The sequence below is a fragment of the Staurois parvus genome, unplaced genomic scaffold (genome assembly GCF_062004578.1).
Source record: "Staurois parvus isolate SC_StPar_1 unplaced genomic scaffold, SC_StPar_1.0 ptg000186l, whole genome shotgun sequence".
In the NCBI taxonomy this organism is placed as follows: Eukaryota; Metazoa; Chordata; class Amphibia; order Anura; family Ranidae; genus Staurois; species Staurois parvus.
In genome coordinates, this window is record NW_028317982.1 from 750,603 (window position 1) to 777,992 (window position 27,390).

The 27,390-nt window shown below is 41.1% G+C and overlaps 1 protein-coding gene across 2 annotated transcripts in view; it reads right to left on the minus strand.

Moving 5' to 3' along the window:
• Positions 1-27,390, minus strand: part of EVC (EvC ciliary complex subunit 1) — a 194,127-nt gene that overhangs the window by 124,137 nt on the left and 42,600 nt on the right. For both annotated transcript variants that reach the window (XM_089677394.1, XM_089677392.1), the window contains exon 5: positions 5,796-5,880. In XM_089677394.1, the coding sequence (XP_089533520.1) occupies positions 5,796-5,880 (85 nt within the window). The remainder of the gene's footprint in view (positions 1-5,795; positions 5,881-27,390) is intronic.

Sequence of the window (27,390 nt, forward strand, 5' to 3'; positions counted from 1 at the left end):
TAATTTCTCACCTAATGGTTACATGTGCGGTGACCTTTACACCACAAAAAAGAAAAAAATAAACCCAATTTTAAACATCAAATGAAAGAAAAAGTTCAGGTAAAATATGACGGGCACATTCTGTAAAGGCAGACTGCTTATAGCATAGACAGATGGGAGACGGTTTTCAGAACACTCACAGGTCATTAGTGACCTCACCACGTAAGCACAGTGGGCATCGAAAGTTTGGGCACCCCAGCTAAAAATTTGTATTAATGTGCATAAAGAAGCCAAGGAAAGATGGAAAAATCTCCAAAAAGGCATCAAATTACAGATTAGACATTCTTATAATATGTCAACAAAAGTTAGATTTTATTTCCATCATTTACACTTTCAAAATAACAGAAAACAAAAAAATGGCGTCTGCAAAAGTTTGGGCACCCTGCAGAATTTATAGCATGCACTGCCCCCTTTGCAAAGCTGAGACCTGCCAGTGTCATGGATTGTTCTCAATCATCGTCTGGGAAGACCAAGTGATGTCAATCTCAAAGGTTTTAAATGCCCAGACTCATCTGACCTTGCCCCAACAATCAGCACCATGGGTTCTTCTAAGCAGTTGTCTAGAAAACTGAAACTGAAAATAGTTGACGCTCACAAAGCTGGAGAAGACTATAAGAAGAAAGCAAAGCGTTTTCAGATGTCAGTATCCTCTGTTCGGAATGTAATTAAGAAATGGCAGTCATCAGGAACAGTGGAAGTTAAAGCAAGATCTGGAAGACCAAGAAAAATATCAGACAGAACAGCTCGCAGGATTGTGAGAAAAACAATTCAAAACCCACGTTTGACTGCACGATCCCTCCAGAAAGATCTGGCAGACAATGGAGTTGTGGTACACTATTCCACTATAAAGAGATACTTGTACAAATATGGTCTTCATGGAAGAGTCATCAGAAGAAAACCTCTTCTACGTCCTCACCACAAAAATCATCGTTTGAACTTTGCAAATGAACATATAGACAAGCCTGATGCATTTTGGAAACAAGTTCTGTGGACCGATGAGGTTAAAATTGAACTTTTTGGCCGGAATGAGCAAAGGTACGTTTGGAAAAGAAGGGGCACAGAATTTAATGAAAAGAACCTTTGTCCAACTGTTAAGCATGGGGTTGGATCAATCATGCTTTGGGGTTGTGTTGCAGCCAGTGGCACAGGGAACATCTCACGAGTAGAAGGAAAAATGGATTCAATAACATTTCAGCAAATTTTGGATGGTAACTTGATGCCATCTGTGAAAAAGCTGAAGTTAAAGAGAGGATGGCTTCTACAAATGGATAATGATCCTAAACACACCTCAAAATCCACAGGGGATTACATCAAGAGGCGTAAACTGAAGGTTTTGCCATGGCCTTCACAATCTCCTGACCTCAACATAATTGAAAATCTATGGATAGACCTTAAAAGAGCAGTGCGTGACAGACAGCCCAGAAATCTCAAAGAACTGGAAGACTTTTGTAAGGAAGAATGGGCAAAGATACCTCAAACAAGAATTGAAAGACTCTTGGCTGGCTACAAAAAGGGTTTACAAGCTGTGATACTTGCCAAAGGGGGCAGTACAAGATATTAACTCTGCAGGGTGCCCAAACTTTTGCAGACGCCATTTTTTTGTTTTCTGTTATTTTGAAAGTGTAAATGATGGAAATAAAATCTAACTTTTGTTGACATATTATAAGAATGTCTAACCTGTATTTTGATGCCTTTTGGAGATTTTTCCATCTTTCCTTGGCTTCTTTATGCACATTAATACAAATTTTTAGCTGGGGTGCCCAAACTTTCGATCCCCACTGTACATTATAGGGCCAAAAGGAAGTGCATACCATGCCCTTTGGAAACCCTTCCAGGTCAGGTGTTTCCAGTGAAGGATACTGTTACCATATCAATTATTTTTAAACCTTAAAGTGAAACTAAACCCATTAAGTTAACAATTTTTCAAAACATACCCATAATCACAGCTCTTGTCCTTTCATTCCACAAGGTCAACCTGGGTGCTGGCTAACACAGCCCATCTCCGCTCTCAGTCAAAAGTATGAAAAACATAAGCCACACTCCAGAACTTAGCTCTTCTTTCTATGATTAATGTGTCAAAATAAAGACTGCATACATTGATGTCTCCACCAGAAACCGACCTTCTTTGATGTATCCCACCACTGCGGGCTTGCTCACAAGGATAGGGGAAGTCCTTCTCCTATCCTTGTGAGCAAACCAGTAGTGGTGAAACGCATCAAGGAAGGTTGGTTTCAGGTAGAGACAACAATGTATGCAGTCTTTTTAACTAATTAAACACAGAAAGAAGTTTCAATACTTACAATTGCACCATGCGCTTCATATTCAAAGTAGACATTCTTCCCTACAGCTGGTGGGATCACATTTTCTTGATCATGTTAGATTTCTTATGTCAGAGATAGACAAGAAAAGCATAATTTTCTGAATCTTTTCACAGTTGCTTATATGTACATGACTCAACATCTCTTCCTTGTAGGAGAAAGTGGGAATGTGTTTCAGGCCCAATATATGGAGAGTGTTGGGAGTTGATCTTGGCAGCTGTGCCGTTGGTGTCAGTTTCTGTCACCGAAAAACTCTCACAGCATTTTATTTTACACCATACGTATCAGATGCAGGCACAACTCTTTGTCTGGGATAGGTGAGGCTCCCCGTTATGTCCCAAATGTAAAGTTCATATTGGGGATTTTTTACATATGATCTGGAAATGTCTCAAATTAGTGAGATACTGGAGGGATGTGGTCAAAGTCATCAAACATACATTGTACAACTTTTCTTTGACCTACTAATTTTAGAAACTGTATACCCCGGGCCACTTGTGTAGCTCTTACTTGGCTTCTGTACCTCTCTAGGAAACTATTGGCTTTTGCCCCACTCTCATACTTGCAGGGAATGGATGGAACAAGTGAACTCCATTCTTATTCATAAGAAAAACACCCATCAGCATAGACACTGCCCAAAGGAATTTTTAAACATATGGCAATGCTGGTTAGATACCCCTGGTTTGGCTCCCCCACAACTCACATTGCACTGCTTACTGCAACTTTAATGTGTATACTGTCCCTGTAACGTATTACACTGCTGCTGGTCTCTGCTGTACTGTTAGTTAGTCACAGTTGCAACTCCTCTACAGTTCTGTATACCGAAGGTACTTTTTCTTTCTGATTTGATAGATTGCCTTATATTTCAATAGGGTTGTGCATAAGTCACTCCAGACAGTTTCTGTTGTTTTCTGCTGATATATTGTTGCTGACTGGTTTTAGCATGCTGGTTCTTTTGGCTATACGTAACAGGAAAATGTATCTTGTCATATTCTCTTTTTGATAAACAAGTCTTTGATTGATTGGAAAAAAACACAGAAAGAAGAGAAGTTCTGGAGTGTGGCTTATATTTTTCATAATATTCAAGACATGCTATGAATAATAACTGTTACAGTTGCTTGTGCTCCCAACTGAACTGCCAAGCCACCAAATGGCTGGTGTCATAACTGATTATGCAACATCATGGCAGCTGCAGATCAAAAAGAAGCAAAGATAACAGCTTCCTTGGCTGTAAAGGATATGAAGATTTAGTTTAACTGAACAAGCTGAAGATACAAGCTGATTGGTGGCCATGCACAGCTCCTGGAGGTGTGACAAATTTTATATGGAGGAACTTTAGTGGTCTGCACAGAGCCTTGAGCTTAAATTGGAAATAAAGTTTGTTTTTTAAAAAGTGCTGACAGGTGGGCTTTTATCTGACTGCTTTTACCTGTCTGTCCACACTTGTTTCTGTTTGTGCACACTAAGCCACACATGTGCATCTCAACATATAGTCCTGGCATGATTCTGTGTGGGTACAAAGTAACTCCCAAGTGCCTGCTGAGAGTTATGGGCCCCCGGCCTGACCAATCAAGTGGTCAGATCTGGAGAGGATAGAAGCACTACCGGCAAAGGAGACAACTTTAGTCGGTAAGTCTGCCACAATGTGCTAATAGGTGGTGTATATTGGCATGCTATGCTTAGTGACCCAATTTTTTTTGTTGTCAGAATATTTCCACTTTAAACTTGTTGAACACCTTTGGGATAAAGTGATACCCCAATTGTGAGCCAGGTATTCTCATCCATCATCAGTACCTGACCTCACAAATATTCTATCGGCTGAATGGACAACAATTCCCATAGACACGCTCCAAAATTTTATGAAAGTCTTCCCAGATGAGATGAGGCATTTGTAGCTGCAAAAAGGGGTCCCATGGTTTCGGAATGGGAAGTTCAATAAGCTCACATAGGTGTGATGGCCGGGTGAATACAAATGTTTGCCCATACAGGGTAGAACTATATGACTGCCTATGGAGCAAAAAATTAAAGTGGTTCTAAAGGCATATGGGTTTTTTTTTACTTAATGCATTCTCTGTATTAAAGCGGAACTGCACTGCATCTGAGCACCACAAACCGAAAATGCTATTTAATTCATTTTTAATGTTCAAAGCAAACTCATCCATTCATCCATGTCTCCATGCTTTATTTTGCTGAGAAATCATTTTGAAAAACACCCCCTGGCGTTCCATCTTGAGTAAGGGTAGATGATTCATGTAGCATTTACTTCCTGGAATCCATCTGCCCTTAACTCAGGCACTGGCTGAGCTGAGAACCCTCCCTCCCCTTCTGAAGACTCCTGGGATGTATGCCATCAATTTCCTAGGCATGGAAACCAGGAAGTAACTAAAGAAATGTAAAAAAAATTAAATACTTTATACTTTTCTATCCATTTACTAATGCTAGCAGCATAAGGATTAAAAATAGTCCATACTGATTGAGAGAGTGAAGTTCCGCTTTAAGGTAAAAAAAAAAACAAAAAAACATTCTAATATCAGCTCCCCCCAGCCATCCCCACCCCCATATAATACTTACCTGGCTGCTCTTTTATTCCACCACTGTGACAGATAGCAGTGTCTCTGCTTTCTCTCTCCTCACAGGCACAGAGGCAGCAGTGGGAGCCATTGGGTTCTTTTGCTGTCAATCAAATTCTGTGGAGAGGGAGTGGGGGACAGGCTAAGCTGCGCTGTCTGTGTCTATGAACACACATAGGGGTTGATTTACTAAAAATCTGGCGCAGCTGTGCATGGTAGCCAATCAGTTTCTAACTTTAGCTTGTTCAATTAAGCTTTGACCAAAAACCTAGAAGCTTATTACTATGAGAGCTTCACCAGATTTTGTACTCTTCAGTTTTAGTAAATCAACCCCATAGCCTGAATTGGGAGGGAGCCTCCAGAGGCCATGAACATCCTCTTCTGGGGTCCTTGCCAATGATCTTGACTCCTCCTCTTCTGTGTTTACCCCCATAGCAAAAGGCTTGCTATGGGAGCAGACACAGAAGAGGAGGAGTCAAGATCACCAACGGGGGACCCCAGAAGAGGAGGCTCATGGCTGCTCTGTGCAATAACATTGTACAGATCAGAAAAGTATAGCATGTTTTATTTTTTTAATAAAAAGTCAGATCCTTTACAATCACTTTAACACTTAAACACATTCTTACACATAAATCATAAAGTATGCATGAGTTGTCAGTATAATGGGGCGGCCATTGCTCACAGGGAAAGGAAAACCTAGGGTGGTGCTGATATTTGAAAAACATATCTTTTAACAAACCTTCATTTATCTTCCAAAATGTATGATAAATGAAGCTGCAGTTGGGCATAAAAAATATGGCTAGCATTGCTGTTTAAGTTCCCAAAAAATCATCATAGGGGACAGAAAGGCACATTCAAGGTTGGTACCCACCGTGTATTGTTCTTGTCTTAGTTCAGCATCAAGAAGAGGCAAGCTTTGTAGGCACAGACTGTACAGACACAACTTAACATCACAGCTAAGAGAAACAAGAATGAGAAAATGTCATTAGCTGAACACCGCCATCCATACTACACGGAAAGCATTGATTATATATGGAATAATTTAGGCCATACAGTACTTTTTTAGGCTATTTGGATTCACCAAGAGTTTTAAAGATTATATAAAAGCATACTAGGCTGCAGATTTTACATGGAGGACTCAGTTCTGAGAAACTCCTGCATTTTTTAAACATCTAGTAGTAAAGGTTACAAGTGTAAATGGTCGTTTAAAAGGGCCACGTGAGCCGTATCTACCTTGGTCTGTGGTCAGTGTAGCCTGATCTCCCCTCCAAACATAGTTCAAGCAGCGTTTTGAGTTGTGTGTGGTCGTGTTAAGCTGTTTTGCTGAATGCAAAGTACCTGAATTCTATATATTCCTTCTATGATACTTCACTTTACAAAGAACCTTAGAAAACAGAGCCAGATGCATGCACATTGCAAGGCCCCTGCTCAGGGCCCCAAAAGCAGCAGTTGGAAGGACCAGTTTTGGCTTTGTGCAGCGCAGTGTGATTCAGGCAGTGCTTGTGATGTCATCTTAATATGCCTTAAGGGTGGTCACAGAGTCTTTGACAACTGGATGAGAATTGGGCCGCACAAGGTCTAACCTACTGCGCCAATATTTAGTTCTACCAACCGACTAAAGCTTTCTCAGCACAAAGAGATCTTCCAGTTTCTGTACAATGAGAAGTAATCTTAACCTCCTTCTACACCATAAGGAGAATTAAGGGGTTAACGATACAAAATATCAGCCAAGAGGCTTGCAGTCCATCCTAGTAGTCCAGTAAAACAGCAGCCTGCCCTTTCACAAAATTGGGCAATTCAAACTGAACATAATATTTAAAAATGCATGTCATTAAAAACAGTTTATCAAAACATAAATTAGATCTAGAAGTCTAAGCAGCTGAGATTATATGTAGAATCTCAACAAATTCCTACAAAAGTCAGAAAAGAAAATGAATCACTACGTGCACTGCAGCAACTTTTCTTCTTTAACAGGTAAAACTGTTTTTTTGGATACAAATGGAGAAACAGAAAAAGGGTGCACCAACCTAGTGCATTATCGTTTAAAATAAACAATAATGCACTAGGTCGGTGCGCCCTTTTTCTGTTTCTCCATTTGTATCCAGTGTATTTGGACCACCCTGGTCTGTTGAGGGCAGCAAGTAGTGCATATTGCAGAAAATTCCAGAACATTCCTATTGGGTCTACCGAGTCCTTTCCTAGCGCAGGAGTAAAGTGTTTGTTGTGTTAAAACAGTTTTTTTCCTTTTAGGATAGAGTAAGAGAGGATTATAAGCTCTGTGTTTATTTTTTTTGCCATCTGTGTCCCATTGCGGAGATTTCCCTTCACTTCCTGTCCCATAGCCGAACAGGAAGTTAGAAAAAAATCCCTGCAAATTAAGGGATTTCTTTTGGGACCCCCAGGTCACCAGAACTAGTGTCCCCATTGGAAAATTTCCCCTTTAGTACTTTTCTGGAGACAACCCAAAATTAGTGATTTTCTTTTACTTTCATTTTCGAAGATAATGGTAAGCACTACAAATAGAGAGGGTGAATCTCCCTAACAGGGACACAGACAACAATAAAAACTAACAGGCATTGTAATTCCTCTTCACTCTGTCCAAAACTAAACAAAAGGTTTTGCCTATAGTTATACTTTAAGGTCTCATTTCCATGGCTTCCAACTTGGGCCATGCACCTTAAATCTGCACCTAGTATTCACAGGCATGTATGATCAGCAATGGCCAGCAGCCTGTACGAAGTATTGTCAGGCGCCACCGCTGCTACGCGCATATCTCCGTAGTTACATTTGAGGTCCCAAATGCAGGACCTTTTGTCTCCAGAGTGACTCATCTGTCCCTAATCGCATGTATTTGCTCAGATATACAATTATACATGGATGCCTGCAAAGCCTGTCACTGGTTTTTAAAATCTGTTGGCTGTAGTTGTTTGCACATATCTGTGAATACCCCAGATTTACGCTGATTCTTGGTGGTGTATGACCCAAATTTGCTACATGAATGAGGCCTGAAACAGCAGAAGGAATCACCTCTGGCGGGAACTTCATCGGAGTCAATAAGCAGGACCAGCAGCTAGAGATTTTGCAGTGAAACCCTCGAGAAGATGGCCACTCCAATAGCCCACCAAGCCCCATGCTTGTATCACACTGTGCATGGTAAAGAAGAAGCCCCTTCCTCTCTGCTAAACCCAGACCATTGTCACAGATGAACTGGCACAATATATATACGCCTCCAAAATAACCCTTACTGAATTATATCATGGGGTATTTGGACTTGAGGTACATCTGTGACAGTGATTTCCGAGTGGAGCCTGTGATAAGTCACCTACCCTGAGCAGTACATATATCGGGGTGATTGGATTTCCTTCAAAAGTTGTGCTTGGCTCTGCCCCCAGCCTTCTCAGCATCCTTTTTTCAACCAGGTCATCCATCAAATTACCAACTTCAAAATGTAGATGGTAGCAGGGGATGGAATCAAGTATGGCTAAATTCACACTTGCAAAAAATGTGAATGCTTACACTAACACGAAACAACGCACCTATAGCTTTAACACATATTTTTTACAGCGATCAGCGACTTATAGCGAGACTGCGATATTGTGGTGGACAGTCTGACACAGGGGCGGACTGATCATTTGGATACTCGAGCACTGCCCGAGGGCCCGGGGTCAGTAGGGGGCCCCATGAGATGTCCCTGGTACCTTTTTCATAGGCTTGAGTTTGGGCAAGGACACAGGGGCCCCATGATCCCCTACTGCCCGGGGGGCCCTATGAGTTGTACGTCTGCCCCTGGTCTGACACTAACTGACACTTTTTGGGAACCAGTGACACTAAAACAGTGATCAGTGCTAAAAATATACACTGTCACTGTGTTAATGACACTGGCTGGGAAAGGGTTAAACATCTAGGGCAATCAAAGGGTTACCTGTGTGCCTAGCTTTGCGTTTTGTATACAATGGGTGCTGTTTTTACTAGGCGGCCCGCTAGATTTTACTCCCTGCTTTGCAGGGAAATAAAATCTAGCAGACAGGCGCTGACAGAACACTGCTTTGCCTTGTTTACACAAGCAGAGCTGTGTTCTGTCAGTCTCCTTGGCGATCAACGGGTGACGGCACTCATCCACTGTCCGGCACTTGTTGATCAGCTTCTGCTTTGTCCAATCACAACAGAAGCGGTGCTCCGGCAGTGTGTGTGCACCCCCTATGGCGAGAGTGCATAATCGCATTTATATATGTGATTTTGCACAGAACGTCCACTCTGTAGCAGTAAATCTGCTACAGATCAGACAGAAAGTGGTTAAAAAATGCACCCCAGACACCCACCAGGTGATTTATTTTTAATATGAAGGAGTAAGTGTTCTTTCCACCTTACTGATATTTCATAAACACTTGTCAAACCCACTGTAAGCACACCATAAAACGCACTGTTAATGCTACAGTCATGTTTACCATAGATTTGAATAAAAGAAGTTGCTGAGCTTCAACTCCTCCCAGACTTGACTTGTAGCTTTATTTTTGCTTCACAGTGACATGAACAAACGCAAATGCTACATGTTTTTCCAAATGTCAACAGCTCTGTCTGATGTCCATATGTCTGGATGTCTATACCTCTGGATGTTCTTGTTGTTTCGAGTGGAGGTTTTCATTTAAAGCAGAATTAAACCCAAAACCAAAAATGTAATATATTGCAGCTTACCAATTCTCAGATGTGGTGGCTGCATTAGCTTTCTTTATTTAACCACTTGCCTACTGGGCACTTTTACCCCCTTCCTGCCCATACCAATTTTCAGCTTTCAGCTCTCTAATATTTTGAATGACAATTGCGCGGTCATGCAACACTACCCAAACTAAATTTTTGTTATAAAGTTTTGTAAATAAGTAATTTTTCTCCTTCACTAATGGGCACTGATAGGCTGCACTGATATGTGGCATTGATGAGGCTGCACTGATGGGCAGCACTGTTAGGTGGCACTGATTCAACCGATGGGTACTGATTGCCAGCACACATGGGCACTGATTGCCAGCACACATGGGCACTGATTGGCACTAATGGCCACACTGATGGGTCTACACTGATCATCAGTGCCCTGATGATCAGTGTAGATGTCCCCCGCTTACTGGCTCTCCTCTCTTCACGCACTGTCAGAGTAAGGAGAGGACTGCCGATAACCGGCATTTCCTATTTACATTGTGATCAGCTGTGATTGGACTCAGTTGATCAAATGGTAAAAGCGGTTGTGATTGGCCTATTCCTTAGTCATGTGATCAGCTGTATAAATAACAAAATTGCGCAGTGCTAAAAACACTAAAAATAACAATTCCTGATTGAAAAATTAATGTGAATAGTGTAAATCATAATATTCATTATAAAACCATATGGCATTCAATGTTAACAATGCTATATATATATCAAAGAACACCTAAGTAAAAAGTGCAAGATGTCATATAAACAGTCCCCAGGGGGCGCGTGGGGGGTGTGGTTCTGGGAGGACATCCATGGACGCCCTCCCAGAACTAGCCGACCATGTTGTAGCCGTCTTTAGGCTATAGCATGGTCGGGAATTGGTTAAGCTTTTCCCCTTCTGTTTTCACTTGCTGATCTGGCCAGCAAACACACTTCCTGTATTAGAGTGCCCCCACTCTGGATAAAAGAGAACAGCGGCACCTTTGGACAGCAGCATTGTCAGTGTGGGGGCAAGATATACTAGCAGATTTAGATACACTAACAAATTGAAGCTGAACTCCAGATCACCCTTTATAAGAAGTTACAGCAGTAGTTTTTTTCATTTTGGGACAAAGGTTTAACATAAATAAATAAAAGCTGATCATTGTCAAAGCTAAATGGTTTGTCTTTAACCTCTAACTGCTACATCTGCAATAGAGCTTTTGAAACACAAAAGACTTACTGGCCAGATAACCAGGTGAAAAGAAAAGAAAGAAAGAAAGCCTATTGCAGCTACCACATCTAAGAACTGGTAAGCTGCAGCATAATAAATGCTTTATTTTGGGCTTAATACCACTTTAAGGTAACCTTGCTTATGTACCTTTTCATTATATGATCTCCTAGATTGTAAGCGCCGAGGAGCAGGGCCCTCCTATCACTCTTGTATTGAACTGTATTGTTGCTTTAATGTCTCCTGTTTATTGTAAAGCGCTGAGCAAACTGTGGGTGTATAATAATAATATGATTAGTCCGAATTTCCCAGATTTGTGACTTTAATGGTTCTTTTTTTATAGCCATGGTATGTTTTGCAAATCTTTTTTATAATCCATGTTAAAGTCTAAGGACTTGATACTTTTGTCGACCACTTCAGAATCCGCTTATGTGTACTCTCCTTACATAGAGCCTAGTGTATAACATAATTATCTAAAGTACTTGCTGCTGTCAGTATTACTATGGTTACGTCTATCACTTTTGCCTTACTGTGGAACTCCGTCCTCTGATGTTCTACAAATTAATATATTGTCTTGATCCCGTCTGCGTTACGGGAGAACGTACGAGAAATTTTGCACGGACTGCGATCCGTATCTGTCTATCATTTGTTTACCTTTCATACTTCAATAAAACGTTTTTTTGGAAAAAAAAAAAAAAAGTCTAAGGACTTGTTCACACTTGACTAAACCTCTTACCAAACACTCCTGTAGCTTTAGTATAGGCGTTAGACAGGCGCTACTGAGCTTTAGTATGGGTGTTAGGCTCCATGTACACGGGATGTTTGGAAAACATTTCTGAACGATGGAAACTGACTGCTGGAAAACGTAGGTTAAAAAATGTCTGTTTAGCCACGTTTGCATACCGCGTTTATGAGCGTTTGTGTTTAGAAGCGTTTTTTTAAGATAACCTCAGATCTTCCAAAACGCCCAGAATGCACTGAAAAATAGTAAAAAAAATAACTATTTCAGACATTTTGAGAGAACTAGAGAGAGCAGAAGCAGAGAGCAGTATGTATTGAGAGTATCTATCTTTTCTGGTTGTATTCACTATGGATCCCATCATGAGCATAATGCGGCACGTTCTACCATTTTTTCCTTCACGCAAAACCTGCAACTGACTGCGCTGGTGTACTAGGTCCATTTCATGCTTTACATGCATTTCTGATGATGAAAAAAGGCTCTGGACAGCATTTGGATATGAAACGCTTCTAAACACAAACGCTTGTAAACGTGGTTAGCCGCATTTACATGCATTTGGCATTTGAAACGCTGATAAAATCTACTCCTGAACGCAAGTTTGGTGCGTCTGTAAATTTTGGTGCGCCGACTGTGAACTCAACTGCCTGTAAATGACTGTAAACTACTATATTGTGTACATGGACACATAGGAAAACATTAGGGAGAGTTCAGGGGCTGCTGAAAAAAACGCAGAAAAGCTCCTGAACGTCAGTTTATCAGCTGCAGTGTACATGAACCCTTAGACTGGCTTTTTACAAGTGTTAAATACTCTCCCCACACGCCTATGTGCAGATTTGAAGTGTTTTATAAGCGTCTTACAAGCGTTAAAACCAGAAAACAAATACCTATAATAAACTGTAATGTTATTAACGCGCCGCAACCGCACTACAAATGCCCTGCAAACACCTGCCATCACCATAGACTTGAATGGGGGGGCGTTGAAAGGCATCAAACTCCTACTGACTTGACATGAGGCTTCAATTTGGAAGTGACGGGATACTAATGCTTCATATTTTGGTAATGTGAACAGCACTGTGTGCTGCCCATAGTATCCATTTGAGGAGTGTTAAAAACGCCCCTCAAACGCCTGCTCTCAATGTCAGTGTGAACTAGGCCTAAATTGCTGAGCTTGTAAGGTCAGCTCAGATGAAATACATTGATAAGTATTTATCTTTGAAATTTCTGTATTGAACTGTTTTATTATGAACTTGGGTAACTTCTCCTCAGCCACCAATCAGAATTGCGTAATAGGTGCCGATCTGATTGGTGACCGTAGAAATAACTCCAGCTAAGAATACATTGGATATATTTTCAGCCCTTTCAGATCTATAAAGAACTTGTATTTCCCTTAATTTAGGTTTATCTAAAGCTTAATTAATATTTATGAAAAGTAAATGAAAAAAAATAAGGCTGGGCAAATTACAGTAGCCATAGCACCCAGGTTTCGGTCAGACCATTGAAATAAGAATTGATTGCTATGGGTTATTTCATGTTTCCTTACTGATTAAGATTTATCATATATACATTTTTTAGTACTGAAAGTCTACAAAAATAGCAATGAAATCTGACAGCTCGGAGCTACTGCTCCACTGACAAAGCTATAATTGTGAAAGCAGAATTAAATCTGCCACGTGTGACAAACCACTGTGCAGCTCTAGAGCCCATCCATCATCCATCTTCTTCACCCCAGTACTTAATGATGTCATTTATTAATTGGAGATGTTTCCCTTGCTGTATGAATGAACTATTAGACTGCAGGATCTGCTATGTGAATGAATTATGAGACTGCGGTCATGACTTTATAATACTTATTAATACACACAAGCTCTGGTTATTCTGGGGAAGTGCTCATAATCATTCACCCATGAGCCAGCGCCTTGTGACATCACCGCCCTACTTTCATCAATCCTCATCAGCGACTATTATACCAATAAGATTTGGTAGCCTATGACAAATTATTATTTGCAATTTGTTAAAAGAAGTTTTATGTTTTCTTTAGATATAAAGTACAAGGGAAATAATGTACATAAAAAAATCTATGGGCCATGACTGACTGGCTGAAAATACTGAAGTATTGTATCTTTTTAATTTAACAGATGAAAGAGATCAGCTTAAAATAAATAAAAGGAAACCGACATGAAAAAAATGTGCACATAGGGAGAGATTTACTAACTCTAGTGCAGCTGTGCATGGTAGCCAATCAGCTTCCAGGTTTTATTGTCAACGCTTAATTGAACAAGCTGGAGTTAGAAGCTGATTGGCTGCCGTGCATGGCTGCACCAGATTCTGTGTACTCCAGTTTTAGTCAACCTCCCACATAAGGTCAAGATCTAGGACACACTACAGTGGCACTTAAATAAAGGAGAGATGAAAAGAAGAAAGAAAGGATAAGGGAAAAGAAAAGAGGAAAGAAAAGAGGAAAGAAAAGAGAAAAAGAAAAGAGAAAAAGAAAAGAGAAAAAGAAAAGAGAAAAAGAAAAGAGAAAAAGAAAAAAGAGAAAAAGAAAAGAAAAGAGAAAAGAAAAGAGAAAAGAAAAGGGAAAAGGAAAGAGGAAAGGAAAGAGGAAAGAAAAGAGGAAAGGAAAGAGGAAAGAAAAGGGAAAAGGAAAGAGGAAAGGAAAGGGAAAAGGAAAGAGAAAAGAAAAAAAGAGTTCACATAGGAGAGAGAACACAAGAAACAGAAAGAGAAGGAGAGAAAGTGCAAAAGAAAGAGAGAGAGAGAGAGAGAGAGAGAGAGAGAGAGAGAGAGAGAGTGCAAGAGAGAGAGAGAGAGAGAGAGAGAGTGCAAGAGAGAGAGAGAGAGTGCAAGAGAGAGAGAGAGAGAGAGAGAGAGAGAAGGAGAAGGCATAAAAAGGAGAGATAGGGAGGAGAGGGAGAAAAGGAGAGAGGGAGGGGACGGAAGTGAGAGAGAGAGAGAGAGAGAGAGAGAGAGAGAGAGAGAGAGAGAGAAATAAGCAGAGTGAGAAAGATACTGAGACTTACAGCCTTGTACCTCCTCCAGTCCATGATCTGACAGTGAAGGAGCAGCAGCACAATCGTGAGGCCATTTATTGGTAACTCTGCTCTCTTCTCCTATCAGCATTCCTCTCATCTGAGCCGTTTCTTGCACTGCTTCTCATCTACCTCTCTCTGAGCTCTGCTGTACAGGGAAGTGCAAAAGACTGATGCCAGGTAAAATTCAGGCACCAAAACTGCATGCATTTATGTATTTAAAAATAAATGTGAGCATGTATTAATGATTACTCAGCTGCATTAATTTTGGTCTTTTATAATTGCCTTAAAGATGTATTAAACCCAAAAGCAAACATTTATTATATTGCAGCTAACCAATTCTTAGATATTTTGGCTGCATTAGTTTTCTTTTTTCATCTGGTGATCTGGCCAGTAAGTCTGTTGTTTCTCAAAAGAACAAGCTGACCTGCAGAAGTAGCAGGCTTGTGAAATATAAACTGGAGTTTGGCCTCCCTTTTGATAAGTGTTTTTTAATCTGTTAGTACATCTAACACTCCCCTCCCCCTAGATTGACAATGCTGCTGTCCAAAAGTACCCCTGTGCTCCTTCATCCAAAGTGGAGGCACTCTAATACAACAGGTTACCGGCTTGATTACCAGGTGAAAAGAGAGGAAAAAAATGCCTGGAAAAAAAAGTAAAACTAATACGTCCACCACATCTAATGACTGGAAAGCTACAATATATATTATATTTTTGGTTTTAATACCAATTAAAAGCGGTATTATACCCAAAACCAAAAATATAATATATTGCAACTTACCAATCATTAGATGTGTTGCCTGCATTCATTTTCTTTTTTTTGGCTTTCCCCCCTCTGTTTTCAACTGGTGGTCTAGCCAGTAACACACCTCCTGTATTAGAATGGCCCTACTCTGGATGAAGGAGCACAGGGGCACCTTTGGACAGCAGCATTGTCTGGGGGGAGGGGGAAGTGTTATGTGGACTAGCAGATTTAAACACATCAGTAAACGTAAACAAATTTCCAGCTAACACTTTATAAGCAGTTACAGCAACAGTTTTGTTCCTTTTTGGTTTTACATAAATAACAGCTGATAATTGTAAGCACCCCTGACAGTGGTAAATGGTTTGTCTGATCACAGCAACTGCACATCTAAGGATTGTTAAACTGAAATATAATAAGTATTTGTTCCTGGGATCAATACTGCTTTAATTTCAGCTTTTACGATTTGTAAAAAGGTTAGTCCACCCCAAACTGATGTTTCAGTTATAAGCAGATGCTAATGGTCTGGTACCCCCTGGATTCTTCTGTCTCTTGTATGAAGGTCTTTTTGTTCAATACTGCCAGTTGCTATAGGCTAAATGAAGATTATCAAAGGCCATCTGCAGTGTTCTGCCATGGCATTACTAACTGGAAGTCAACTGTGTAAAAAGACATCTCTCACCAGCATATTTTATCTAAACAGCTAAACAGAGAAATTATCTGGAAATGTTATCTTCTAATTTATATAAACACAGTTACAATTTATCTTTGGAAACACTTTGAAGCGACCCTGTCACAAACTTTGACTACTTTCCCACCGCCCTATAGCAGATATACTGATACAGGGTGGCAGGGGTGCGCAAAATCACATATATATTTTATATATATATATATATATATATATATATATATATATATATATATGATTTTGCATTTCTGGGTAGGGGGCGCACATGAGCTGGTGCGCCCTACCTGTGCCACCATTCACAACCGCGGCTGTCCATCACTGGGTCCCGGGAGGTGATTACCCGCCAGCACCTTTTGATTACCGAGCATCTCCGACGGGGAGGAGGACTGTTTTGTTTACTAACAGTTCTCCTCCCTGTCAACTCGGGCACAGCCATCGAGAGCAGTGTGATTACAGTGAATCACTGCTGACAGGGCTTCCATCTTCACCCTTCTGGGTTCACAGGCTCTGGCCACTTGATTGGCTGTGCCGTAAGGATGTCACTCCTGCGCATGCGTGCAGGAGTCTCAGCTGCATCGCAGAACTCTGAAGTAACAGCGTGGTTATGACATTCTTTCAGAACGCATGTGCTGGTGAAGTCACTCGCTGCAGGAATACGAAAGATCTCCTAAATGGTGAACGTTTAGGAGATATTCCTTGTACCTGCAGGTATGATTTATTATAAGCTTACCTGTAGGTACAAGTGTCTAATGGGAGTTTATTCCCACTGTAATTAGCACTACTGAAGTCGATCCAACTTTAGAAAAGGTTCCTGAACTACTTCAGGCAACTTCTGCCCATATACTTTAATGGAAGTGGCTTGCAAGTCGGAACCTCATCTATACTGATGTGATTTGAATCCTACATTAAGGAAGATTACAAAGAACCAGCAAACACAAATGCTCCTGCGTTTGGGGATGGACTCGATGAAGGCTACAACCACATTAAGAATGTCCTGGAACATGCACACCTTGCTGCCCTCAATAGACTGGGGAAATCCAAATATACTGAATGAGGAAAGAACAAACAGAGGGCGAAAAGGAGGCTCTGAGGAAGAGGCAAGTCCTCGAAACGTGTCAGCCAATTGGATGTCTACACTCCCCATTGCGGACTGTTACTCAGCGCGGTGTTGACCCAGCTGTTCTTTTATGACGTGCCTTGACTTTATTGTCGTTTGTGAGTACAACACCTACTTTATTTCTTATTAAACATTTTTTATGGTAATGCACTAGGCTGGTGCACCCTCTGTTTGTTCTTTCCTCATTAACCATTAGCCGCCCGGCCAATGGCTGTTTGGCGGCTTCAAAAGTGTTGCTGCATTCCAGGTGCACGCCATTTGGCGTGCTCCCGCACATGCGCAGTTTGCGCTAATTTAGAGCGGCGCAGCAGCGCGATCTGTCACCGGCCATGTACCTCGGACACGGCCGATGACAGATCCGAGTACTGGCTCCCGTTGCTGGTACCATGTGACAGTCACATGACAGTTGTATACAATGGATGGCTTCATTCATGCCATCCATTGTATATTAGTGCCTAGCTGTGAATGGTCACAGCTAATCACATGCACATGTCATGTGATTAGCTGTGACCAAATCACAGCTAAGCACAAAAAAAAAAAAGAAAAGCTGAATGAATCGATTTCATTCAGGTAAATGCTTGCTTATAGCAAAGTAATTCTTTGCTATAAGCAAATTGTGTAAAAAAAAAATACTGATCACTTCCCCAAACTAGTACAATGTTACTATGGTAACATTGTACTACTTTGGTCATAGTAAAATATGAAAAAAAAAATCTTAAAAAAAATAAAAAAAAATGTAATAAAAAATTAAAAATAATAAAAAAAAAAATATATATATATATATATTTTTTTTTTTTTCATACTGTCACCAGTCAGTGTCCCTGTTCACCGCCATGCCAGTTATATGATGATGCTGTACTGCACTGGTGACAGTATGTTAAAAAAAAAAATAGTGAAAATAATTTTTTTAATTTATTCATTTTCCGAAAAATTATGACAAAAAAAATACAACTTCAAAAAACTCGCCATGCCTCTTATGAAGTACGTCAGACTGTCTACTCTGCAAAAAGGGGTCATTTGGGGGATATCTGTACTGTCCTGACATTCTTGGACCTCAAGAAATTAGATTGGCTGTCAGTACTTCAGGATTGATCAATATTCAGATCTATACCATAGTTTGTGAACTCTATAACTTTCCTACAAACTAAATAATACATCCTAATTTGGGTTATTTTCACCAAAGACATGTAGCAGAATACATCTCGGCCTAAATTTATGAAGAACAAATTTTTATTTTTTTTTGTAAACTTTTATAACAGAAAGAAAAATGTGTTTTTTTTCAAAATATTTGGTCTTTTTTTGTTAATTTAGTAAAAAATAAAAACCCCAGCGGTGATTACCGTATTTTTCGCTCCATAAGACGCACTTTTTCCCCCCAAAAATATGAGGGAAAATGTCTCTGCGTCTTATGGAGCGAATACTGACCAGTCCTCCACCTGTCACCGCCGCCGTGTTAGTGCCAGCGGCTGTCCCATCCCAGTGCAGCCTGTCCCATCCCACTGCAGGCTGTCACCGAAGTTCACCCTGCCCTCTCTCAGCGGGCTGTCCCCGCAGCTCTTCATAGCAGGCAGTCCCCTCGCTGAACCCAGCCAGCTGCTCTGCAGTCTGGTCCGCCCTGCAGGCGTGGCCTGTCCTCGGAGCTCCTCCCCGCTTCTGGAATGTCTATGTACTGAGCTCCCAGCTCTGCAGTCCGGTCTGCGGGTGTGGCCTGTCCTTACAGCGCCTCCCCTTTCCTGGCATGTGTCCATAGTGTGCTCCCTGCTCTACAGTCCGGTCCTATCTGCTGGTGTGGCCTGTCCTCGGAGCTCAGTGCGCCCCCTGCCTTCTATAGCCTGCCTTCTGTAAGTTAAAATGACAGATGCTGGGAGTTGTAGTCCTTTTCCTTGATGTATGGTGTCAGATCATTTGATATTCTGGGTGGAGGGGCCCTGTTGGGACTTGATGTAGTATGTCCGCAGTCTCTGGTCATCCCCTGTACTGTGTCCGCAGTCTCTGGTCATCCCCTGTACTGTGTCCGCAGTCTCTGGTCATCTCCTGTACTGTGTCCGCAGTCTCTGGTCATCCCCTGTACTGTGTCCGCAGTCTCTGGTCATTTCCTGTACTGTGTCCGCAGTCTCTGGCCATCCCCTGTACTGTGTCCGCAGTCTCTGGTCATCTCCTGTACTGTGTCCGCAGTCTCTGGTCATCTCCTGTACTGTGTCCGCAGTCTCTGGTCATCTCCTGTACTGTCCGCAGTCTCTGGTCATCTCCTGTACTGTGTCCGCAGTCTCTGGTCATCCCCTGTACTGTGTCCGCAGTCTCTGGTCATCCCCTGTACTGTGTCCGCAGTATCTGGTCATCCCCTGTACTGTGTCCGCAGTCTCTGGTCATCCCCTGTACTGTGTCCGCAGTCTCTGGTCATCCCCTGTACTGTGTCCGCAGTCTCTGGTCATCCCCTGTACTGTGTCCGCAGTCTCTGGTCATCCCCTGTACTGTGTCCGCAGTCTCTGGTCATCCACTGTACTGTGTCCGCAGTCTCTGGTCATCTCCTGTACTGTGTCCGCAGTCTCTGGTCATCTCCTGTACTGTGTCCACAGTCTCTGGTCATCTCCTGTACTGTGTCTGCAGTCTCTGGTCATCTCCTGTACTGTGTCCGCAGTCTCTGGTCATCTCCTGTACTGTGTCCGCAGTCTCTGGTCATCTCCTGTACTGTGTCCACAGTCTCTGGTCATCTCCTGTACTGTGTCTGCAGTCTCTGTTCATCTCCTGTACTGTGTCTGCAGTCCATTGGTTCAGAATATTTTTTTCCAGTTTTCTGCCTCTAAAACCTAGGTGCGTCTTATGGTCAGGTGCGTCTTATGGAGCGAAAAATACGGTAAATACCACCAAAAGAAAGCTCTAGTTGTGTGAAGAAAATGATAAAAGTTTAGTTTGGGTACAGTGTTGTATGACCGCGCAATTGTCATTCAAAGTGTGAGAGCGCTGAAACCTGAAAAATGGCCTGGGCAGGAAGGTGTAAAATTGCACGGTATTGAAGTGGTTAAGGAAGATTACCCAGGCAAAATCGCATGGCATGAAAGTCGTGCATCAAGTCGCATCAAAGTCATACTCAAGTCGCCAGCAAATCACCAGGAAGTCGCATGGCAAAGCCTTTCAGGTCGCAGTAGTGTGAACCAAGCCTTAAGCAAACAACAAGTGCAGCTTGCACATACTTTTTGACCTGTTATTCAATAAAGATGTTTTCTTCTATGCTAGTATTATTGTGTGCCATTTCTTTAATATTATAACGAAAAAAAAATTGTGTTAGTTTACAAACTTAATAATGGCATGCAATGCCAAGCTGCGGTTTCTAAAGCGAGCAAAATCCTCTCTTGTATTAAAAGAGGTATAGACTCCAGAGAGAGAGATATCATATTACCCCGATACAAATCATTAGTAACACCTCATCTGGAATATGCAGTTCAGTTTTGGGCACCAATTCACAAAAAGAACATTGGGGAACTGGAGAAAGTACAGAGAAGGGCAACCAAACTGATAAGAGGCATGGAGGAGCTCAGCTATGAGGAAAGATTAGAGAAATTGAATTTATTCTCTCTTGAGAAGAGAGAGGGGGGATATGATCAACATGTATAAATATATCAGTGGTTCATATAGTGAACTCGGTGTAGAGCTAGTCACCCTGAGGTCATCACAGAGGACAAGGGGGCACTCTTTACGTCTGGAGGAAAATAAATTTAATCTCCAAACATGGAAAGGTTTCTTCACATTGAGAGCTGTGAAAATGTGGAATAGACTCCCTCAAGAGTTGGTTCTGGACAGCTCGTTGGATTGCTTTAAAAAAGTCCTGGATTATTTCCTAGATACACAGAATATAACTGGATACTAACATTTATAAGTAAAGTTGATCCAGGGAATATCCGATTGCCTCTTAGGGGATCAGGAAGGAATTATTTTTCCCTGTAGGAGCAAATTGGATCATGCTTTGCTGGGAGTATTTTGCCTTCCTCTGGATCAACTGTGGGTATAGGATTATAACTTTTTTTTTTTTTTTAGTGGTTGAACTTGATGGACTTTTGTCTTTTTTCAGCCAGACTAACTATGTAAGTATGCGTTAACATGCCTTGCCTTTGTTTACTGTTTAATTGTTGTACCCTTTGTGATGAAAAAAAAGAAATACATTTTTAACTGTAAAAAACTAAAATTACACCCAAGCACATACAATCAACCTCCCAAATATTGTAAGCCTCTCCTCCACTTACATATGAACGTAAACTAAGGTGCCGCGAGCACCTACATACAAAATGATGATTGTGCTATGTATCTTACACATTGCTGCGCAATAATTTTAGCACTAGAACTGCTGCGTAACTCTAAACTGATGACCTTAGGAACATTTCGAAGCATCGCCTATGGAAAGTACTGAAGTTTGTGGCATTTCACAGGTACAGGCAAATTTGACATGTTGGGTATCTACAGGTGCATTTCAATAAATTAGAATATCACAAAAAAGTTCATTTATTTTAGTAATTCAATACAAAAAGTGAAAGTCATATATTATGGCTTACAGATAGTGAAAACCCAAAATTCAGTATCTCAGAAAATTAGAATATTGTGAAAAAGTTCAATATTGTAGACTCATGATGTCACACTCTAATCAGCTAAATAACTCAAAACACCTGTAAAAGTTTTCTGAGCCTTTAAATGGTCTCTCAGTAGGTTACACAAAGATGGGAAAAACTGCTGACTTGACAGTTGTCCAGAAGACAGTCATTGACACCCTCCACAAAGAGGGTAAGTTACAAAAGGTCATTGCTAAAGAAGCTGGCTGTTCATCCAAACATATTAATGGAAAGTTGAGTAAAAGTATGTAAGAAAAAGGTGCACAAGTAACAGGGATAACAGCAGCCTTGACAGGATTGTGAAGCAAATGCCATTCAAGAATTTGGGGGAGATTCAGAGTGGACTACAGCTCGTGACAGTGCTTTAAGAGCCACCACACACAGACGTATCCAGGACATGGGCTATAACTTTCGCATTCCTTGTGTCAAGCCACTCCTGAACCAGAGACAACGTCAGAAGCATCTTTATCTGAGCTAAGGAGAAAAAGGACTGGACTCTTAGTAAATTTTGCATTTCTTTGGAAATCAAGGTCCCAGAGTGTGGAGAGGCACAGAATCCAAGTTGCATGAGGTCCAGTGTGAAGTTTCCACAGTCAGTGATGATTTGGGGAGCCATGACATCTGCTGGTGTTGGTCCCACTATGTTTTATCAAGTCCAAAGTCAGCACAGCCCCTACCAGGAAATTCTAGGGCACTTTACGCTTCCAGCATTATGAAGAAGCTGATTTCATTCTCCAGCAGGACTTGGCACCTGCCCACACTGCCAAAAGTACCAATACCTGGTTTAATTATCATGGTATCGCTGCGCTTGATTGGCCAGCAAACTTGCCTGACCTAAACCCCATAGAGTATCTGTACGGTATTGTGAGGTATCATACAATTCCTCCCTCCATGCTGCCAAACAAGCCTACTTTGTCACTCTTATTAATACCTTGTCATCCAGTCCTCGTCATCTCTTCTCTACTTTTAACTCTCTACTTTCTCCACCTCCACCCAGTACCTCACTCACTGCTTACGAGATTGCAAATCATTTCAAAAACAAGATTGATGCAATTCATAGGGACATCTCCACTGCACAGACATCTATCTCACTTCGCATACCTTATACTAAACCTACCTCAACACTTTCCTCTCTTGGCCTTGCTACTACTGAAGAGGTCACTAAAGTTTTCGCAGAAGCCCATCTCACTACCTGCCCCCTGGATCCTGTCCCCTCACAACTACTACGGTCACCCTCTTCTTTTGTCCTATGCTCCCTCACTCACATCTTCAATCTCTCCCTCTCGAACGCTGCCTTCCCCATCCCTCTAAAGCATGCACAGATCCCTCCCATACTTACTGTAAAAAGCCCTTGATGGACTCCACCAACCTGAACAACTTAAGACCCATCTCCCTGCTCCCGTTTACCTATAAACTCTTAGAACGCTTACTCTACAATCACCTGAGCTCCTACCTCTCTGACAACAACCTTCTTGACCCTTTACAGTCTGGCTTTCGCTCACTACACTCCACTGAAACTGCCCTACTAAAACTCACTAATGATTTACTAAATGCTAAAACCAATGGCCACTACTCTATACTCTTACTACTTGACATTTCTGCGGCTTTTGATACTGTTGACCATCCCCTCCTCCTCAAAAAACTCCACTCTTTTGGCCTCCAAGACGCTGCTCTCTCCTGGTTCTCCTCCTATCTATCATAGCGCTCCTTCAGTGTTACCTATAACTCTGTCTCTTCCTCTCCACGTCCTCTTTCTGTAGGGGTCCCTCAAGGTTCTGTCCTTGGACCCTTTTCTTCTCCATCTACACCTCCTCCTTTGGTCACTTGAAAAACTCCCATGGCTTTAAGTACCATCTCTATACTGATGACACATAAATCTATCTTTTTACTCCTCATCTCACCCATTCAGTCTCCTCTCGCATTACTAACCTACTAAGTGACATACCAGCATGGATGTCACTCCACTTCCTCAAACTCAATATTTCGAAAACTGAGCTCATACTATTCCCTCCAGCCGGTGCCTCCTCCCCTTACTTCTCCATCAAGATCAATAATACAACCATCAGTCCCTCCTCTCATGCCAGGGTACTAGGTGTAATCCTAGACTCCCATCTGTCCTTTCAGTCCCAAATCCAATCACTGTCCAAATTTTGTAAACTTTACCTCCGTAACATCTCCAAGATACGCCCGTTCTTAACCTCTGAACTACTAAGCATCTTATTCACTCCCTGGTTATCTCTCGCCTTGACTATTGTAACTCCCTCCTCAATGGCCTACCTAATCGCAGGCTATCCCCTCTTCAGTCTATCATGAATGCTGCTGCCAGACTCATCCACCTTACTAACCCTTCCATATCTGCCATCCCTCTCTGCCAATCCCTCCACTGGCTTCCCATTGCCCAATGAATAAAATTCAAAACATTAACAATAACATATAAAAGCATTTATAAATCTGCCCCAAATTACATCACCAATCTTGTCTCCAAATATCACCCAAACTGTCCTCTCCACTCCTTGCATGAACTCCTGCTCTCCAGCTCTCGTCTCCTTCTCCCATGCTTGTCTCCAGGACTTCTTCGGAGCCTACCCCATGCTCTGGAACTCTCTACCCCAATCTATCCGACTATCGCCTACTCTGCCCATTTTTAGGCGATCTCTGAAAATCTCTCTCTTCAGGGAAGCCTATCCAGCCTTCAGCTAATAATGGAATCTTCTATTCCCCCTACCAGTCCATCCCCCACAGTTATTACCTTTTGTACCACCAGCCTCCCTCTTAGATTGTAAGCTGCAAGGAGCAGGGCCCTCCTAACCCTCTTGTATTGAACTGTATTGTTGCTGTATTGTCTCCCTTTACATTGTAAAGCGCTGAGCAAACTGTTGGTGTTATATAAATCTTGTATAATAATAATAAGTGTTAATAGGAAGACGAGAGACATCAGACCCAACAATGCAGACTAGCTAAAGGCCACTATCAAAGCAATCTGGGCTTCCATAACACCTCAGCAGTGCCACAGGCTGATCACCTTCATGCCAAGCCACATTGATGCATAATTCATGCAAAAGGAGCCCCGACCAAGTATTGTGTGCATACTTTACTGTACATGGACATACTTTTCAGTAAGCCAACATTTCTGTAATAAAAAAACCTTTTTTTTATTGTTCTTATGTAATATTCTAATTTTCTGAGATACTGAATTTTGGGTTTTCACTAGCTGTATGCAATAATCATGAAAATTAAAAGAAAGAAATGCTTGAAATATATTACTCTGTGTGTAATAAATCTATATAATATATGAGTTTCACTTTTTGAATTGAATTACTGAAATAAATTAACTTTTTGATGAGATGCACCTGTATATACTTGGCGCAACTTTATCTTTTATAATTTACCAAAAAAAGTGGTAATTTATTGCGTTTGTGTGTCCTAAAATTAACTTTATTTTATTTTTTCTGAAAGTTTGTGTATCCTAGACCTAATATCATGTAGCATAAAGAAATGGAACTACAGCTATTTTATTTTCTAGGGTGTCTGTTTTCAGGAAATATATAATGTTTTGAGAGATTTATGCAATCTTCCGAGATAAAATTCTATTTCTTAAAAACATGCGAAAAAATAAATGCAAAAATGGCTCTTGCAGCAAAACGGTTAAAGCAGTATTAAACCCAAAAGCAAACATTTATAATATTGTAAAACAGTCAAAAGGTGCCCCGGTTGACGTCACGTAAGATGAAACATGTAGGATGGAGCTATGTGCTGACATCATTGCGTTCCAATGCTCCCAGAAGAGCAGGTGGTATGCGTGTTCTTGCCAGCTAAGAGGATTTTATATTGCACAGTTTTTATTTAAATATTGCATGTGTGATTGTAACTTTAATAAATGGTATGAGAAAGCATTTTACACTATGGAAGTGTTTTGTCATTATGCTTCTATGTGAGCGTGGAGGAGATACTTGGAGTACCATCTTAATGTGACTGGGTCCTCTTGGAGGGCATCTTTATCCTTAGTGGTGTAATGATCTCTTCTATAGTTGATATCTATGAGCCTTTGTGACCTTTCTCTAATTAGAAGGTCATTTACAGCTGGTAAGCGTGCAATCTTACTATTTGGATGGTGGCTTTTATTAAGTGTTCTTGCATGAGAAGACCACTTACTGTTATCTCACATATATATTCTTATTATTATAGCCAAATTTACCACCCTAACTCCTCCCACAGTTTTTACACTACATAGACAGTAATATACCGAAACAGCGGATTGTTCCCGATTGGTTTGCTATTACTTTGTGGAACGTTTCGCCAAATTGTTCACGAAATATCAGCGTTTTTGAGTGAAATTGGTCCCATAGGAATGAATGGCGGAACGTTCAAAACTAGAGTGGGAGCTGACAAAAGCTAGAGTGTGAGCTGAAAAATCAGGACATGATTTCTAAACTGCCATCATTCCCTCATTTTCAAGCCCACCTACACAAATGCTATATCAAAACGTTCAGCTATCCCTGCTGCCACTAAAAATGTCCACGGCTAAGCCATAGTCCTGATAGTTTTCACAATATGACCATTTGTTTGCAACTCACGCCACCCATTGACATTCATCGAAACTCCACTCTAGCCACCTCGAATTTGAAGGGCAGTTTCTAAACTGCGACTGTGCCTTCATTTTTAATATTTCAGAGACATACTATGCATCAAAATGTAGGTCTGGGTCTTGTGATTCTCACAATATAAAGCTCTTTGCTGTAGGATGTATAGTTTTTAAAACTACGACCATTTGAAGATGCCAGTGAAGTGAGCAAGTTAGAGCAGTTTGTTTTTAACCGCTCTTCTCTGCCCTATTTGAAATCTAATTTTGAATTCGTGACAGTTTGGCCGGCTTCTGGTTAAAGGTTTGGAAATAAGTTTTCTACAGTAGAGAGTATTTGAGGTGATAATGCTGCTAATGTTTTTTATAAATGTATGTTTTAATGTAACTGTGAAGCACTTTGGGCAACAACATTGCAATTAAATGTGCTATATAAATAATTAAAAGTTGAAATGCATTTCTCACTCTATCAAGCTTGCCATGTGCACTTTTTAAATTTGATCAATCAATTGGTTAGTGTAATTTTTATTATCTTTACTCACTCCAAACACTCCACACAGTTACTCTGCCCACTCCATAAAGTTACTCTGCCCAGTCCAACCTTTTCAGTTACTCCAGCCACTCCAACCACACAACAGTTACTCAAGCCACTCCAGTTGTAGACTACTGGTGGAGGCAAGAACACTTCACACAATTTCCCCAGAAATTGTAGCTTTTCTAGTATTACTGTTCATTTGATCTTATTGGAGACAGACTCTCTATTCACAGCCAAGAACACTTGGAAACAGTATATTTCACATATGTGGACTTTGTATGAACTATTTTCATTGTGTTGCAGTAATTAAGCACAGTTACTATTATTAAGTGTTCTTGCATGGCAAGACCACTTACTGTTATCTCACATATATATTCTTATTATTATAGCCAAATTTACCACCCTAACTCCTCCCACAGTTTTTACACTACATAGACAGTAATATACCGAAACGTGCGGATTGTTCCCAATTGGTGTGCTATTACTTTGTGGAACGTTTCGCCGAATGGTTCACGAAAGAATGAATGGCGGAATGGTCAAAACTAGAGT